At 43.1% G+C, this 19,113-nt stretch overlaps 3 protein-coding genes across 4 annotated transcripts in view; 1 reads left to right on the top strand and 2 right to left on the bottom strand.

Annotated features, from left to right (window-relative positions):
* Nucleotides 1–7,201: 7,201 nt before the first annotated feature.
* fgf20b (fibroblast growth factor 20b) overlaps nucleotides 7,202–19,113 on the bottom strand; it is a gene marked incomplete at its 5' end in the record, with an annotated part of 338,476 nt that continues 326,564 nt past the window's right edge. The window contains 3 exons of the mRNA XM_080416630.1: nucleotides 7,202–7,531; nucleotides 9,136–9,239; nucleotides 9,844–10,006. Of these exons, the coding sequence (XP_080272756.1) occupies nucleotides 7,286–7,531; nucleotides 9,136–9,239; nucleotides 9,844–10,006 (513 nt within the window). The remainder of the gene's footprint in view (nucleotides 7,532–9,135; nucleotides 9,240–9,843; nucleotides 10,007–19,113) is intronic.
* Nucleotides 8,480–19,113, bottom strand: part of mtmr7a (myotubularin related protein 7a) — a 123,910-nt gene continuing 113,276 nt past the window's right edge. Inside the window, exon 15 of the transcript XR_013932259.1 lies at nucleotides 8,480–8,513. The gene's annotated coding sequence lies outside the window, so the exon portion shown is untranslated. The remainder of the gene's footprint in view (nucleotides 8,514–19,113) is intronic.
* Nucleotides 12,151–19,113, top strand: part of micu3b (mitochondrial calcium uptake family, member 3b) — a 31,610-nt gene continuing 24,647 nt past the window's right edge. For both annotated transcript variants that reach the window (XM_080416284.1, XM_080416285.1), the window contains exons 1-2: nucleotides 12,151–12,428; nucleotides 14,542–14,680. In XM_080416284.1, the coding sequence (XP_080272410.1) occupies nucleotides 12,183–12,428; nucleotides 14,542–14,680 (385 nt within the window). In that variant the 5' untranslated portion in view covers nucleotides 12,151–12,182. The remainder of the gene's footprint in view (nucleotides 12,429–14,541; nucleotides 14,681–19,113) is intronic.

The raw sequence follows: 19,113 nt of genomic DNA, 5'->3' as shown, positions 1-19,113 counted from the left end.
TCATAATGCTCCTAGTGTTCCAACGACAAAAACACAATTCAATCGTTAATCGCAATTATTTCTGTGACAATTAATAATGGTCATGTAAAATGTAATAATCGTGAGCCCTACGTAAGCCCTACGCTATTGGGGTTCAAGTAATGTAGAACAATATGTAACATAAATACGAGCACAGATTTCCCGCGACTATAATGGTGTGGCTTAATTCATCAGATGGCAGCTGACATGTTTGTTGTACCAGCGCTGTTTCCTCAGGTATGTTCTGATGCCCCGAGATTAACACAACACTGTCAGTCACTCTGGCTGCGTTCTGCAGCATGAGAGGGCCTTGTTAAAACCTGTGGCGGAAGAAGAACTCAGATTTATTTTACTTGAGTAGCAATACTGCAGTGCAGAAATACTCTGTTACAATTAGATGTCCTGTATTCAACATTTTACTTGAGTGAAAGTACAAGTATTGTCATCCAAATATATTTAAAGTGCTAAAGTAAACGCACTCAAATGGTTTCAACATTTTTTAAAGTCGAACTATAGAAATAGGGCTTAAGTGGTTAATGCATTCGTAATAATAATCTAAATCTGCAAAGTAACTAATGAGTACAAAGTACAATATTTGCCTCTGAAATGTAGAAGAGTAAAGTACTCAAGTAAAGTAAAAGTACCTCACAATTGTTCTTAAGTGCAGTACTTGAGTAAATGTACTCAGTTACCTTCCACCACTTGTTATAACTCACAGAGACTAAATGCCCTGGCTTTCTATCCCCTTCAGCAACACCTAAACTTTGTTGTTTTCTGCTCAGGTCTCCATGGAGACCCTGCAAACACTCTGGCATATTTTCCACAGTGGAGTTGACAGCTCGCGACGTGCGGTGTCAGTAAATCAGGTATGCACGCCTAATTGCCGTTTGCGGAAGGGCAGACCACAAAATCCTCTTAGCTATGACATTAAAACTGATTTAAGGAGGAGCACAATACACAACGCATGTGCAACGAACAAGTGCCAAGATGGTTTTATTTAGCCAATAAAAAGTAGGTGGGTGGATGAATTAATGAGTGGATGGATGGAGGGATGGGTGGATGGAGGGATGGGTGGGTGAGTAAATGGAAGGATGGATGGATGGGTGGGTGGGTGCATGTAGGGTGGTCTCACGTGGTCAGACCTAGCATCTTACGTCATCAGTTCAGCAACAAAGTGTCAGAATAAAGTTTGATTCATGGTACGTCATGACTTTCGACCAACAAGCTCACAACATGTCACGGATGTGACGCATTGTGAGCTAGTGTTTGGCGTGTGACAACGTCGTGTGACGAAGCATGAATTGGTTCTTTGTCTACCTGGTATCCTAGTATAGATGTACAGATTATTATTTAGATAGTAGTTGCTTTTAGACTAATGCTAATTGCTTTTAGACCAATGCTATTCGGTTGTTCAGACGTGACGTTGCGCCCCGCTAGAATAACTTCCGGGTCCCAGTGTGTATTTTCCCAATATGCGCAGTGCTGTGTCCCTCGCTGTTTTAACAGATCTGAGACTAAAATAACGACTAAAGTGTCATTCTACCGCTTTCCTGGCAACGACAAAAAGAAGAGGAAATCGTTTTTTTATATACATCTGTATATAAATATATATATATAAAAATATATAAAAATATATATATTATAATGTTAATAATAATAATAAATAAATACAAATATAAATACATATATTAGCCTACTTTTTACTGTCTATGATATTAGCATTAAGACCCTTATTAACCCTCAATGGTTCATTTCTGAAAAAGGAGGTTATTGTAAAAAGATTTACGGGTTCCAACATGTTTGTTTACAATGAAGAGTGGACGGCGCTGGTGCCTTTTGGACCCGGACGTGACGTCGGACTACAAAATGACGTCAGACTTAAGAACCGAATAGGTTCTTGGTTTACTCGTGATCCTAGTTTACTGAGGCACTTCACTGTCTCTCTGCATTTGTGTACACCTTGCTTATTGTAAGTCGCTCTGGTTAAGAGCGTCTGCTAAATGTCTAAATTGTAAATTGTAATGAATTAGGCGTAACAAGTCTGCATGTCTGGGTTTTGCTCAAGGAAGCTTGGTTTTGCTAGAGAAAATCCCAGGTAAGCCTCGGATTGGCTGAGCTGTAACTGAAGTCTGCGGTTAGTCCGTGGTTAGTTTAAGGAGTAACATGGTTGGCCAATTCATATGTCTGTCACATTTGTTTTTGTTTTAGGGGGCGGTCCTTAACCGCTTTTCAATAGTTGTGCCCCATGATGTTCGATGTATCGTCTTGTCTATGTGACACTAGAATCTGATGGAGCGATGGACAGACAACAATTGCAATATTTTTACAATATATGTATTTCTTTATATCTGAATCTCTCTCTACACATGAAACTTTCAGGGATAAAAGCGCACAAAAAAAATGATGAAGTGTAAAATGCTATACTTACACTTCTACAGTAATCCCTATAAACAGCCTCACAGCTCATAATTTGTGAGCATGGCAATTTACTTAAGAAATAAACACACAACAAAGAGCCTGAAACCAATAGTTGCAGGATTCAAATGACACAAAGGTGCAGACAGCGTCCCTTAGCAAACACACTGTTAGAACCACACACACACACGAGCGCACACACACACACACACACAGCACACACACGCGCACATGCGCGCACACACACGCACGCACACACACACACACGCTGTTAGAAGTGGCCGTGGCTTTGGAACAACAGGTGAGTGTTGGCACCGCCCCTGTCTTCCTCAAGCCAGCCTTTCTAAATATAGAAATTATGCTCCCTGATAATTGGGGCCAGACAACAAAGCGTCCTGCTGCTACTGCTGCTATGAGCTGGCCTCGCCTCGCCTCGCCTCGCCACATCCCCGGCCGACAGACATCAGAGTGAGGGAACACCTGCACCCTCTGACTGGACTGTGAAGAGAGACATGGAAGATCACTGACTTCCACACCTGCTTTGCAGGACACGCACGCACACACGCACGCACGCACGCACGCACGCACGCACGCACGCACGCACGCACGCACGCACGCACGCACGCACGCACGCACGCACGCACGCACGCACGCACGCACGCACGCACGCACGCACGCACGCACGCACATCTGTATTACTTTACTTGGGCATCAACATTTCAGAACGACACTTTTAGCACTCACACTCACAATGCGTCGCATCCCTTTTTAACCATTAAACAACCATTTCTGTCCTCACTAATGTCTATTTCTCAAATTCTGCTGTACTTGTGATATTTGGCCCTCACAAGTGTAGTAACACACACACACACACACACAGCGCATCCACGCTTGTCGGTTAGGTTTCCTCGAGAGGCCTTTGAGGCCGCTGGCTGGCTGAGGCGGTGATGAAAGTCAGGGAGGTCCATTAAGTGTGTGAGACGGCCCCCGGAGCGGGCCCCGGGCCCCTGGAGTGGGAGCGGTTGAGGGGGGTTGAAGTGTTTTCAGTGAGGAGGAGACCACAGGCACAGTGTGTGCACATGCACAGAGGGAAACAAAAGCAAAAGCTGTCTGAGACCAGCTCCACTCCAAAACATCAGTTCAAAACCGTTGCCAAAGAGCACTTCTGGGCATCAGGTGTCACACGTCACCATTTCTGACCTTCAAAATGCCATTGGGCGCGGGTGGGGGGGGTGGGGGGTGGGGTGCTTGTCTTGCATTCACACAATGTCTGTTTGTCATGAAGTTAATGGGTATTGGTGAGGAGTCTTGGCTTGAAATGTTAAGTCACTTTTGTACAGAACATAACTGACTCTCAACCTTTTCAATTTCAAGGACCCCCAGTTTGATATGCATTAGGCCACGGACCCCCAATTTGATAATCTTTTTAATCTCTAATCTACACCGTAAAATCCTCAGTGATAATTTAACTAACAAATCCATCCAATCCGAATTCCATTTGTGCACAAACTAACTTACTAACTATTTAAAACTAACTAAACCGGAGTTGATGGAACAACTAACAAGTAAATTAATGCTGGTCCCTCTCAGAAGAACCCTGCAGAAACAACGCCGATAACACTCCCTAGCCAAGGGAGGAGAGGACAGATAGAGCGAGGAACGCTCAACACGACCCTGTTTATTATTGTGCCAGTTAGTGTGTTTTGGTTATTAGCCGCAACATTGAAAGGCTAAAGACTTATGAGCAAAGATGTTTTTTTTTCTCTTTTGAATAACAGCAAAAACAGTCATTGCAAGTCTTTTGCATGTTGTAATCACAATGCGTGTGTTTACGTACGTGGTGGACGGAGGGGAGGGGGATGTACGCCACCGCGAACAACGCAGGTTATAATAGAAGCTCGATGCTGTCATTAATCGAAGCAGAAGGAAGAGGTGTTGATGTTCAAGGTGTTCAGGTGGGAAAGTCCCCACAGTATCATAAGACCAGGGAGGGAGAGAGTTGGCAGCACGGGAGACTTCCCATATCAAGACACCCGCTGGCTAACCATCACACAGATGCTGAGATCACAGGCCGGGGCTTTCATGCTTCAACACAGATCTCCTCCCAAGCGTAGAGGAAACTGTACAGAGATATATAAGATAGTGTTCTTTCAGTAATCACCCAGCTTCGGCTATTGTTTAACCCAGTAAGACCGGGAACGCATCTGTGTCATTTTAGATATCGGCTATAACCATTATTTTATACTTTGGCTATTCAAAAATAGCAGATATACAAGCTCATAGCGGCGCTATGAGCTTGTGCTTTTTTTGAAAACCTTGAACATTTGTGCAAACCTTTGAATATATATTTTTTAAAGAGAACATTTGTAACTCAAATCTTTGCTTCTGGAGGTCCCTGGAACAAAATATTTGACAAATGTTCGCTTTAAAATATATATATTGAAAGATTTGCACAACTTTTCACGATTAAAAAAAAATAGCAGATCTACAAGCTCATAGCGCGGCACCGAGTGCCGCGCTATGAGCTTGTAGATCTGCTATTTTTGAATAGCCAAAGAAATCTTAAAATGACACAGATGCGCTCCCGGTCTTAATGGGTTAAGGATCATACGGCTCCGCAACCTCAGAATCCCATGTATCGTCCTCCGTGACATTCTTTTCTTTTGGTTAGTTGAGCGTCTCCATGCAGGCACTTAACATGCTGTATCTCTGCTCCCTTTGAGAACAGGGGCCCCTATAAATATGTTGGGCCCATCAATGGAAACACAGGGGGATGTTGTAAGACAATCTCACAGTGAAACCTTTTCCACAACGAGGACCGGAGAGACGGCCTTTTACTGCATTTAAGCCAGTGCTTCTCAAAGTGGGGTCTGGGGATGCCCCAGACCCAGTATGTCCTTGAGGGGGTCCCCAGCGAAATTAGTTGATATAGCATCAAAATCAGTTCAACCACTTTTACATTGGATATTTGAAAATAGCCGACCTGCAAGCAGAAGCTTATAGATCTTCAATTTTCCGAAATATCTTGAAAAATGATTTGTAAATATTTTAACAACACAAATCTTGTAGTATGTGGGTCCGTGGCACAACATATTTTCAGATGGGGGCCCGCGGCCAAATCCATAACAATTTGGGGGTCCTTGTCATGAAAACGCTTGAGAACCACTGACTAGAAGAAGTCAAAGGATGCAAAAGGTTTTGCGTGTCCAGAGATGTCCCGGGCCACCTTGACGCTCATTGTTTAATAGCACTTTTTCAGCGAGACTATAATTCTGAAGCTGTCAACAGAGATTACTTAATCCTTATCGCCGTGACCTCCAGTTTTATACATCTGCCAAGTCGCTGGGCTGGGAGTTAAAGGTCAGTTTTTATTTGGCCCTACATGTGTCACTGTGAGGCCACTACATTCAGAGGACTCCGGGGGAAAGCTTTGAAGTTTTTATGCGTGCATGGGAACTCCGTCTTGTCTCTCAGGGTAATGGGAATCATAAAGAAGGACAACATTGGTCTCGTAACTCGGGTTTATACGTTTGAACTCACAGAATTTGAAAGACAAAGCGAACCATCAGAATGACACGTCACTTTCAAAAATATCGATCTGCTAAAACTCTTTAAAATGACATGACATGTTCAAAAAGTGTAGCTTTGCCTGGGGGTGCAGTGCCGGTGCTGAACAAAATCACAACAACATCTTGTCAAAACTAAAGAAAGCAACAACAACCTGATATGTCTTCAATTTCAAACTCAAGTTCACAGATAATCAGCGTTCTTTTGGTGTGTTTTATTGTTAGAGGACGACAAGCTTCGTCTGCCTTTAGCTTGATTCTGTTCTTAAATAACATGTAACAGCCGTCATCAATCATGACTTTTGATTATAATTACAATGTCCAAAAAATGTAATGAGTCCCTGGCCGTCCCCACAGGTTGTATAATATGCATCTGGGTTGAGCCGGGCGTCTTTTTAAAATGTTTGTGAATACATATTTGTCTGGATATAGGCATGACTTGTGGAGCCACATTATGTGTGAGAAGGCTTTTCTCAAGGATAAAATACATTTGTCTCAGTCTTTACATATCACTGATGATACATACAATTCCTAGTGGTTTCTCTATACTGTATGTGTTTAACTGAAAAAATATATTCTCAAATAAATAAATATATATATCATAAATATGTGTATCTAAAAAAACGAATAAATAAAAAACTTTACATTTCACTCTTTTCAAGCAACTCTAATCACAGGTAAGAAACAAAAAAAAGGAGAACAAAAATGTGAATTCCTTCAAAGTCCTTCGGAACAAACGGCAGTCACAGCAGTCAAATAAAAATACCATTCCAGTGATGGGACAGATTCCCATGGTTTCCATGCCAACTGGAGACTCTGTCCAACAGACGCATCTGACCCCGGCGCCTTGGCTCCGTTCGCCGTGCAGCATCTCTCTCTCTCTCTCTCTCTCTCCATGCTCTTCTCCTATTCCACACAGGTACTCTTGGGGTCGGCAGGCCTCTGAAACAAACGACCCCCTCATGCTTGGCGTGCAGGTTGACAATGTCAGACATTCTAGACTGTCTTCCTGGCCGCTGAGAGATCGGCCCTGTGCATTCCGAGGAGAGGCACCCCCCCCCCCCTGCCCCTGCCCCCCCCCCCCCCCCGGCCCCTCCGGTTTGGCTTTACGGGTACAGAGTGGGTTTCGACCGGCTCCACTGTCGTCCCCCCACAAGCCGGAAGAGCCGCCGCCGCCTTCGCATCCCGGTAGGGGTTCCACCTCTTATATCCGCTCGCCCCGTCAGGGCTGTATAAGCGTTATAGCAGCTATTCCTGTTCCGGACCCCCCAGACCCCCAGCGGTGCTCAGCTGTGGCCCAGGATGTCTCTGTACAGCTCCGGCACGCGGTCCGGGTCCACGGGCCTGGGCAGGAAGTGGGTGAACTTTTGATGTCGCCTGGATTTGGCGCCGTCGCGCGCCGTCCCGTCTTTGTTGAGCGCCACGAAGTAGCGCGTGCCCTTGTCGCCATGCTTGTACAGGTTGGACGAGTAGGTGTTGTACCAGTTCTCCTCGAACTGCTCCCGGAACACACACTCGGCCGTCAGCTTCTCCTGAAAGGCGCACGACAAAGATAATACATATACAGTCAGTCAGAGGGTGGAAAAAGTACTCACATTTCTTACTTAAGTAAAAGTATCAATGCTGCATTGTAGAAATACTCTGTTACAAGTGATAGTCTGGAATTCAAAATTTACTTGAGTAAAAGTACAAAAGTATTGGTATCAAAATGTACTTAAAGTACCAAAAGTAAAAGTACAAAAATGTTTGAAAATAGCAGATCTACAAGCTCACAAGCTTGTAAATCGGCTATGTTCAAATAGCCTATGTATAGAATAGGGCTGAAGTGGTTAATGTATGTTTTATAATATAATAATTTATTTATCTGAAAAGTAACTAGTAACTAAAGTTTTAAAATAATTGTAGCGGAGTAAAAGTACAATATTTGCCTCTGAGATGTAGTGGAGTAGAAGTAGAAGTATTGAAAATAGGAAATACTCCAGTAAAGTAAAAGTAGCCTACTTCAAAATTGTACAGTACTTGAGTAAATGTAGTTGCTTTACACCACTGCAGTCAGTGTGTATAATAGTAACCCACGGTTCACTGGGACTCGGCCATAAGCTGTGAAACATGACGTTTAAGAATGTTCATTCATTGTTTTTTCCTGTTTATACATATGTCTCCTCCATCTACGGTCAATGCCAGTGGAAAATGTTGTTTATAGCAGATCTACAAGCCTGTGAGCGTTCCTATTGTCAGCTAAGAGATTTGGTGTGGAGCGAAACACTAGCAGACTAGTATACAGCTCTGGGGGACCCCGGTCAACTAAGTACATAGGGCTTACGTGGTTAAGACTAAGTGATACTTCGCCGCATGACGGTGTCGCTCACCCCAAACTGATTCTCAAGCTAACAACGATGTTACCTTGACAGTAGGTTATTTTTTGTTGAGTGATACGGTGGTGTGTTGAAGTATAAAAGTGTAAACCTCTTATCTCCATATTCTAACTTTTTGTGTTTTTTAGTGAATAACGCCCTTGATCATACTACAGCATCACACGAAAGCATCAAAAGTAGCAGATCTACAAGCTCGAAATGCGGCGCGAAGCGGCACGTTTCTCCTGAACTGTGAAAAGTAACCCACCCGACAGAGACGATAAATGAGGCTTTAGCAGTTGTGTAAATTCTAAGTACATTTACTCAAGTACCGTACTTAAGTAACAATTTTGAGGCACCTTTACTTTATGTGAGTATTTCCATATTTCTATACCTCATACTTCTACTGCACTACATCTCAGAGGCAAATAATGTCATTTTACTCTGCTACAATAATTTCAAATTTTAGTTACTAGTTACTTTTCAGATTTTGATTATTATTACAAAACATACACCAATTAAGCCCTGTTTTATACAGCGGCTATTCGAAAATAGCCTACAAGCTCACAACGCACAGCATCACAACGCATTGTGAGCTTGTAGATCTGCTATTTTCTAAACGGTTTGACACATTTTGAAAAAACTTTACCAGTTTTACTTTGGGACTTAAAAAGTATATTTTGATGCCAATACTTTTGTACTTTTACTTGTAACGGAGCATTTCTACATTATATTGTAGGCATTGCTACTCTTACTTAAGTAAAAGTACTTTTGGTACTTACAGATCCATACAGCTCTCCTTTGTCATTCATTCCCAGGTACAATCCACTGTCCACTCCTCGAATGCTTATCATCCCCACCGCCAGGCTTATGAATTCCAAAATACCTGCAGAAGAATACAGCGGTTGTTCTGGATGTATTTTCACAAGGATGAAAGACTGCATGTCCAGGTAGACTGCAGCATTCAAAACCATTACACTGCATAGCAGGGAAGCACTTTGTTGTTGCAGGAAACTAAAGCTAATGTAAATAAATAAAGTAGCCTAAAGCTGAGGGGAAAGCGTTTTAATACGCCAAATATATTAAATAAATAAATACACATTATTATGTATTAATAATAATAATAATAATAATAATAGTTTGGCACTTGAATAGAGATTTAAACGATTTAACCACTTAAACACCAGCATAGCAGATCGACAAGCTCACAACGCCACATGTTGCGTGGCGATGGGCTTGTCGATCTGCTATTTTCAGCAAAAACCTTTCCCCACAATAACAGAAAACAGAAAACAGAAAATACACTAGCATAGAGCCCTGAGGGACTCCGGTCACCCATATGAGGTTTAAGTGGTTAATACAAATAATAATTAATAATAATAATAATAATAATAATGATGGATGGATGGATGGATTAATAACAATAATAATAATAACAACAACCATATTTTGGCACTTGAATAGAGATTTAAGCTTCTAAAAACATTTACCAAAGCGGCTGTGGTCCTTCCTCGTCCCCTGCACGGTGCCGTCCGGCAGTATCTCCAGATGGAAGCCGGTCCTGCAGTACAGCTGTCTCCTCCTCAGGATGCCCTTCAGGTGCGTGAGATCCGCCGCCGTGCTGCGGGACAGCCTCTCCCCGGGGATCAGGTGCTCAAACCCGGGTATGAGCAGTGACGACGCGCCGCCGCCGCCACCACCACCACCACCACCGCCGCCGTCCCCATGAAGTGCGCTGCTCAGCAGGAACTGGGACCCGAAGCTGACGTGTCCAACCCCGGCATGATGATGATGATCCATGCCGTGCAAGAAGCCTCCAACCTCCCCCAGAGCAGCAGCCATCAGCCTCAAACCCTCCCTGCGCGTCAAGAGTCGGAGGATACGAGCGGATAAAGTTAAAGTGTGGGTATTTTCCTTAAAAAAAAAAAAAAAAAACGATTTGTTTTGGGCTTTTCTGCCAAAAAAAAAAAAAAAGTTCAAGTGTGGATGTCCTGGATGGATGTCCTTACCTGGTCGCCACTGTCACCTCACTGCATGTTTATTCCCCACATCATCCACTTTATCGCATGTCCTCGTTGTGCAAAAGACAGACGGGCTGCTTTGTGCGGTCGATTCCCTTGGCGTAAAACTCCACGATCGGGCGTAAAGGAAAAACGCTTGTGCTCCACAAATGTCACCTCCGTCGTTGCGTCTTCATCAGTTGAAAAGGTACCAACCTGTCACACTGATGATGATCAGCCCACGTTTGATTCAACTCTGCTGCTTGCGTCGCGTGTAGTGTACCTGTTCATACAGCGAGATCAGTCAGTGTGCGTCCACACAGCCTGTGTTCTGCGGTGTAGGACAGTCACAGTGTAGGACAGTCACAGTGTAGGACAGGACAGGTAAGAGGTTTGTGTTGTAAGTGGCAGAGGACAGAGGCAGGTGCAAAACCCACAGCAAGAGTAATGGGCGGGGCTGTCTGTCTGTCACTGCTCAGACCAGACGTGCCCTGGCAGAGAGAGACTGTTCACTCCTCCTCCTCCCAGATAGAGAGGGAGAGGGAGAGAGAGAGAGAGAGAGAGAGAGAGAGAGAGAGAGAGAGAGGATCAGGATGGAATATGAAAAATCTGACGGATCCGTCTTGATCCCTTATATAGAGATAATGTGTTTCGATTTGCATGATGTTTGGACAACATTTGTAAGAGTAGGCTAATATAAAAAATATGTTTAGCAAAAATCGGCCTGGTGACGCTACAATAGGGCAATGTTAAAAGGCATTTGGTCCGCAACGTAGTGCCGTGTGTGCAAAGTTTCACTGCAATCAGTTCATGCTTTGCAGCATTTTGTTCAAAACGGGACACTCCTGAAAACTTTAGATATCAATCTTAGCCAATCAGGGTGTAATATGAAAAATCAAACAGATCCAGCTTGATCACATGACTGTAGAGATCATGTGTAGTCCTACCGATTTGCGTGAAATTTGGATACAATCTGAAGGAGTAATATCCTTTTTTTTACATAAGTTGGTCTCCTGGTGGAACTATAAAAGACAGGTGTGGAGAAAAAAAAGCCTTTCCTTGGCCTCTAGGGACTCAGTGCACATACAAAGTTGTACACAGTTCAAGTTGCATTTCTTCCTCGGCCTAGTGGCAATGTGCATGCAAAATTTCACGGAAATCGCACGCTGTGTTCATGATTTGAGGCATTTTGTTCAAAGCGGAGCGCTCCTGCAAACTTTAGAAGCCAATCTTAGCCAATTAGGATGGAATATGAAAAATCTGAAAGACACGTTTCATTTAATGACTATAGAGATACTGTGTACCGAATGTGCGTGATGTTTGGACAAAGTCTGTAGGAGTACTGTCCAAAAATGTGTTTTGCAAAAATCGTCCTCCTGGTGGCGCTATAACAGGCCCATGTGAGAAATTTGGGGCGGAGGTTCTGCTCTGGCATCCAGGGAGCGGTGCCAGAGATTAGCTGTTCACAGACAGACCCATGTATGTCTAGTACACACGGAGGGATGGACAGGGTGCAAAACATAGTCTCGGCCATACCTTTCGGCCTGGCGGAGACAATAATTTTAGAATCTTCATTCTCTCACGAATTATTACTATTATTTTGAAAACTATTTTTCAAATAATACCCACACACACACGCGCGCACACACACACACACACACACACACACACACACACACACACACACACACACACACATATACACACACACACGGCAGTTCTCGCGATGGAACAGCCACCCTCAGCTCAGCTCAGCTCAGCTCAGCTGTAACTTGAACACAACATAAACAAGCATCATGTCTGCCGCTGCTGCCGTGCGCCGGTGGCTCATGTCCACGTTGAACAACAATATTATCTCACATCCAGGAAGGTTCGCGCTTGGGAAACAGCAGCAAACGTTGAACACGACAAGAAAGAAGTGGAGACTGGTGGCTGCTGCTGGGGCGTGCGGTGCAGCCTATTATTATTATTATCATTATGATCATCACCATTCACGTGCTTCTACTAGCCGCTCCGTCGAGTCTCGGGTTCTACAACATCTGCCATTGCCATCAGTTTCTGCTGCGACCAGTAAGGTAGAGTTGCGACATTTTTGCTGACAACGTGACAATTAAAGCCAATGGAGCTGGGATAAGTGCAAACGAATGAATTAGATTATAATATATTAGAATACGATATTTCTACTATGAATTGTATAGTGATTAATTTATAGGCTCCATCGCTTCGTACACACATGGATGTGGTTGGATTATTATAGGAGCTATCCACGACCTTTGGTGCTGAAAGGGGGGAAACAACCCAAGGCATGTTGTAGCCTAACAGTGCGTATACTACCACGTGACATCAAAATTTGCATAACAGTATTGGCCTAAGCTGCGAATTTGTTTTAGTTTTTATACGCAGGCCTGTAGACAGACAGACAGACAGACAGACAGACAGACAGACAGAACAAATCACGTGTCATAGCAGAAAACTAGTTGTCAGTAATTAAGTAAAAATAAGAACATAAAAAATATGAAATAGAAGACCTGGGTAGCATAATGCATGAACTAATAGATATAAATATATGCATAAGTATCATGTACAAAAATGTCACCAGTAATATGGGCAAACTGTTTCTATCATCTATCATCCATGAATGGATATATAGAATTAATAATCATTTAGTCCCCCACTCCTTTGGGTATTTTATTTGCGTTTTATTAGGAGCAGTGGGTGATATTAATAACTTTACCCACCCTAACTATTAGGAGCATGTGGGCACTATTAATACATTTAACCATCCTCACTTTTAGATGCAGTGGGCGCTGCAGTGTCTTGCTCAGGGACACTTTGACACATAGACTGGGCGGGCCGGGGCGGTGAACCAGGGACCTTGTGATTTCCAGACACCTCTCTAGTCTCTACCCATTCAGCTGTGGGCCGCCCCTGGTTTGTACAGCTACAGACTGTAACAGTGGTTCTCAAACTTGTTCATGTCAAGGACCCCCAAATTGATATATATTTGTCCGCTGACCCCCATCTAGAAATGTTTTGTGACAGGGACCCCCAGAAGAGAAGATTTGTGTTTAAAAAATACTAAATTATTCGAAATGTTTCAAACACTCTCAAGATTTTTCAAAAATGTAAAAAAAATAGCGCATGACGCGCTGTGAGCTTGTAGATCTGCTATATTTGAATAGCCAACGTATAAAATATAAAGGCGTTCAGCCCAAACATAACTGCAGAGGGAAGCTATATTTACTGAACAGAACATTTTAGCAAGTCTATGTGTTGACATTGGGGAAAAGCCTGTGACGCGCTGTAGTTTATGTAAAGCATGTAAAAAACATTACGCTACAGCAGTGGTTCTCAAAGTACGGCCTGGGGTCCGTACTACCAAGTTTTGGAACCACTGTATTACATGGTACAAGTGAGCCAACCTTGACTGGTGACTAGAAGAGACACAGTCAGGAATCCACGGACATAAACGGGGAACTGGACGCACGGGGCCTTGGCCGAGGGACTGACATTTGAGGAGAGGCAACCGGGGGGGTGGGAGGATGGGGGTGGGGGGGTATTAGAGGGGCTTAATGGTTAAGCAAGAGGGGGGCACACATTCCCTGGGTGTTTGCTATCCATGCCCGGTTGAGCTGGCATCCTGCCACCTGACAGAGAGATGGACTCTGTCTTCACCCGTCCAGCCTTCAGATCTGCTCTGGGTCTGAACATTTGTAGGGACATTATCTGACATAACACACAGCCAGTCCCATTACTGGACCCAAAGCACTGCAGGCCTCTTTGTTGGGTCCATGTGATGTGATGTGATGTGATGTGATGTGATGGAGGCTTTTCGTGACAAGAGAAGACCTACTTTGGGTTTTATGAAAAGTGGAGTCCATCTTTCAGGGTGTATTATCGCTCCTGAAATGTTTTTGCAAGTTTCATAAAGTGTGTGCGTGTGGTGGTTCATACACGTGTGCGTCTCCGTGTGTATACGCCTGCACACACTTCTCACATCTTCTCACGGAATACTACAAAATGATGGAGCCCATTGGTGCGTGCATGAAAAAAAGTGTTTCACCCACTTCTTTACACCTGTAAAACTGTGATGTGACAAATAAAGCTAAATATTCAGATTCTGTGTGTGTGTGTGTGTGCATGTGTGTGTGCGTGCATGCGTGCGTGCGTGCGTGCCTGTGATTCCAGGTTGTGGAGGATGATGGAGAGATACACAGGTCGGCTCATGAGAGGAGGTTCTATAAGTTCAGCTCCGTAGAGTTGGAGGGTCAACTCTACATGACCCCACTCAACTTCATCGAGTCTGTCACCATGTCCCAACCCAAGAGTGAGTGTCTGTCACCATGTCACAATCCATTATTTTAATGAAATGATCCGTTATTGATTTCTTGTTTTTTAAATAACACATGAAATCAATTTATTTGATCAAGTGTTGCAATCAAAGTATGATGGTAGATGATGTTAAAAGGTTTCGTGTTCGCTCAACTCTGCTGGATGTGGACAAAGTTGCTTATGTTAGGAAGATACGCCATCCCACTCTTCGCCACTAGGTGCGAAATTGTACCTCCTAAGATCTTGCCAACGTCCTATGATTACTGTTGCTAGATGCTAGATCTCACGAGGGTCCGTTGCTGGGACAGAGAAAGGTTCGATATCAAAGTAGAATTTCTCCAGTTTTTTTCTCTCTGAAAAAAGCCAGTTTATTGTCCGAATGTTCGGAACATGTATGGCTTGTGAAGAATGGGTCCAATATTTAGTTCAGTGACCATGCATGGGGCTAAAGAATGGGTCGGAAGCAAGCCCACAGAACCCAGTGGTTTCATTGAAGCCAAATGGACATGCTGGCCATTCATGGTACTGCAGCTTAAAACGGCCTGGGGCTTCTACACGAACGAGCGAAAACGGTTTCGACCAATGGGCTCGACTCACAAGCGTGTGCACGAGCTTGCGCACGGGGCTGCGCGCTTCTGTGACGCAAAATCCCCAAATAGGCCTCGCCCACCACATTTCACAACCCGGAAGAAGGGGTGATTTCGGCCCATGCGCTGTGTGAGCAACTCAATGCAAGTGGATGGGAGGGGATATCGGGTGCCCTCTCTATTATTTTTTAACTCTATGGTCGGAAGCTGTGTTCACGTTCCTTTCTAGACTTACAACCTACTGCTGGTCTCTGAAAAAGGGGCGACCACCTACAGTATGTCACACATATACGGGAAGTAAAGCGGAGTCTTGCTTTTCTATTGTTTGTATTGGGTGTAGAGGACCTGTGACACAGAATCAGATGTTATCGGTGGTGGAAGAAGTACTCAGATATCAATACCACAATATAAAAATAATCTTACAAGTAATTTAAAGTATTAAAAATTTGACTTGAGTAAAAGTGCAAAAGTATTGGCATCAAAATATACTTACAGTACCAAAGTAAAAAATTCAAAAAAATTCAAACTTTTTAGGAAATAGCCCAAGTATAAAATAGTGGTTAATGTGTGTTTGAATCTACAAAGTAACTAGTAACTAATGCTATAATTGTAGTAGAGTAAAATGTGCAAAATTTGCCTCTGAGATGTAATAATGGAGTACTTTTAAGTATAAACAAAATTGACTTAATCAAGTAAAGTAAATGTAACCCCTCAAAACTGTACTTAGGTACAACAATACCAGAGTAAATGTACTCAGTTACTTTCCACCACTTGGCTGCTACAGTCATAACACCTGCATAAAGGTACACATCTTTACCAGCAGACTCTCCTTTATGGCTCATTTATGTGGCAACGAGCTCACAACGACCCACACCAAAACAACCACAACACGTGAAAATGTGCCGTTCACCTTTGAATGGTAGATATCAATTGTATGTTTACAGTTGGCTCGTTATAATTGATATCCTGTGACCTGTTAATAGTTTGGACGCGCGCCGGCATGTGTAGCGGGAATGTGAAGAATAGCATGCGTTGGTTGCTGGCGTGAGCGTGTGAGGAAATTGTGCACTTGGTGGTGGTGTTTTATGGTTATTACAGTGGTTGTAAAAAGAGAGATTTGTTGACGTTTAGGAAGGCCTTGAACATGGCCATGTTATGGTTTCATGTCTGGTGATACAGTGAACTAAATGTTCACGCTAGAGCTGCAGCTATCCATTATTTGATTTAAAATGATGATTTAAAAAAAATATATATATAGATTTAGGGCTGCAAATATGGATTATTTTGTGCCGACTATTCTGTCGATTGCTTTTTCAATTAATCAAATAAATCAAGAAAAAATATATATCGTTGCTGTTGGGTGGAAACCTTCTATGACCAAATCCGTTCCTTTTTTATTATTATTTTTTAAAACGATTTTAAATAGTGAAAATAGCCGATCTATAAGTTGTGTGCTTTAAATCTGCTATTTTCACAGATTTTATGCAACACCCTTAATTAATTAAGGCTTTATTTTACAAAAATAAATATTCTCTTATGCATTGTCAATGTAAATGCGTGGATTCACGCAAGAGCGGATTTTTCCGCTTGTCCCGCAGACCTTGCGTTTATCTGCTCTACGCGACTTGTCCATTGGAAGCATAAAACTGCTGGAGGCAGGAGCTGATTTTCTCCCTCTGTCCAATCGGGTGAGTCGAAGGCGGACCGTCCCAAGACTCAGGAAGCAACATGGTGCTCTCAGTGGACCAACTGGTTGTAGCTGTTGCATCTCACCCAGTACTTTATGATTTGACCATGAAAGAGTTCCTTATGACTGACATTAAAGAACTGGCCTGGTTACAAGTCAGTGCGGTCGCAAAGGCTTCAGGTTAGTGTAATAATATATTTAGTGTAATAATATTACTCTAACTATATATTTAATAGCCTTGTTAGTTAAAAATAGTCTTCACTTTTGCTCTTGGGGTTCGTACATCTACATACACATTCAGATTTAAAATATAAAGTGCTTACCCCATGGCCACGGATTATACAATCATGTACGGGCCCTCAGAAGTACCTGTATCTTCCGTATTGTTCAATAAAAAAATGTATCCAATTGGTGGCCATTTTCCCATAGAGTTGTTCCCAATAGTGCAATACACCTCTCAACCGCTAGGGTCGCGCAGTTGAAAGCATACAGAGAAAATGACCACTGATTGGATTAAAATGCTTTTTATTGAACAATACGGAAGATACGGATACTTCTGAGGGCCCGTACATAATTGTAACATCCGTGGCCATGGGGTAAGTAAGTACTTTATATGTTAAATCAGAACGTGTAGATGTACGGACCCCAAGTGTGAAAGTGCAAAGACAATTTTTTGTCTAGTGTAATACTGCATATAACAGTAACTAGCCTGTCGTTTGTAGTTGCCTTTAATACGGTAATGTTGAACTGCACACATCCTGTTATATCCTGTTATATTATATATGTTAATTTATAGTAATGGTAATATATAGTTTTAGATGTCATTTTATTAGAGAGCAGTCAACAAAAAATATTTTATCTTGTTTAGTTAAGGAATGTAAAGAGAAATGGAAATATCTGCGAGACCACTATAATAAAATAAGAAATGAGGAGAAGAACAAAAAGAGTGCCTGTCCATCCTATAATAAAGTTTAATAAACTCGATAAAGTCGCAACGTAACCGGGCCGGGCTACAGACAAAGCTAGTCTACGGGCAACGCAACGGGGAGGGAGGGGCTTGAAAGCAAGTGACAGATGCTGATGTGCGTCAGTGGTTACCTGGCAACGTCAAGGCAGAAGGCGGTGCGGGCTACAGGGACGGTCTTGAATGTGAGTGACAGGTGCATCACAGCGGTTTTTTTGAATCCGCTGGCTGCAAAAAACTGTGGCCGCGCACAACCTGCGTTTAACAGCGGCCAGCCAACTTTTGGTGAGAGCGCGCCCTTAGGAGTCTTTTTTTTAATTTATTGGCTTAGGAATGCGCTAATGGGGTGTGTAATTGATAGAAAATAATATGCTTAGTTCTATTTCTGTGGACCTGTCCACAAGCGCTTGGCTGGCGATATCCAGCCATTGGTTCTCAAAGTGGGGTCCTAGGGGTCCCAGGGGTCCTTGGGGGTGGGGGTTACCAGCAGGGGGTTCAGAGTTACTACAGGGGGGGCGCCAAATCTTTGTGTGATAGAATAATTGTTTTGCATTAACCACTTGAACCCTAGCATCCCTATTCTGAGGAGAACTTTAGCCAGAAGGCGTTGTGAGCTTGTAGATCATCTATTTTCGGCAAAGAGGTTTGGTGTATAGAGGGATAAAAGAGCAGAATAAGTACAGAATGTCAAGTTTACTAAGTAAAAGTTTGTCTGAAAATACACATTAACACAAATCAAACATGATAGTGCTGTCAAACACGTCTATGAAGCTATGTATGAAATCTATGAAAAAGTGAAAAACTTTTATACAATATATAGTGGGGGTCCCTTCATCTCTCTCTCAGCTAGGGGGTCCTTGGCCTGAAAAACATTGAAGACCCCTGGTCTACACCCAATCTCTTTGCCAAAAGCTGGGTTTCAGGTGGTGAACAAACAGCAGAACCAGAGTAAAGTTACTGTATTCATTCACGTTCATTCAGCACAGTGTCGACACCCAGAGTCATCATAAGTCATTTCCAGTGTGTCAGTAGAGAGTAATAGTCATTGTTATCAGGATGGTCGTCATGTCATTGACCCTGCCAGGTGGCTCTTATCAGCTTTTATAGATCACTGGAATGCCTCAGTGCTGCAATTACACACCTCATGTTGTTGATGCTGCGCGCGCGCGCGCGTGTGTGTGTGTGTGCGT

Source organism: Gymnoscopelus braueri (genome assembly GCF_963280865.1).
Source record: "Gymnoscopelus braueri genome assembly, chromosome: 20".
Lineage (NCBI taxonomy): Eukaryota > Metazoa > Chordata > Actinopteri > Myctophiformes > Myctophidae > Gymnoscopelus > Gymnoscopelus braueri.
This window is presented reverse-complemented; position numbering and strand designations above follow the sequence as displayed.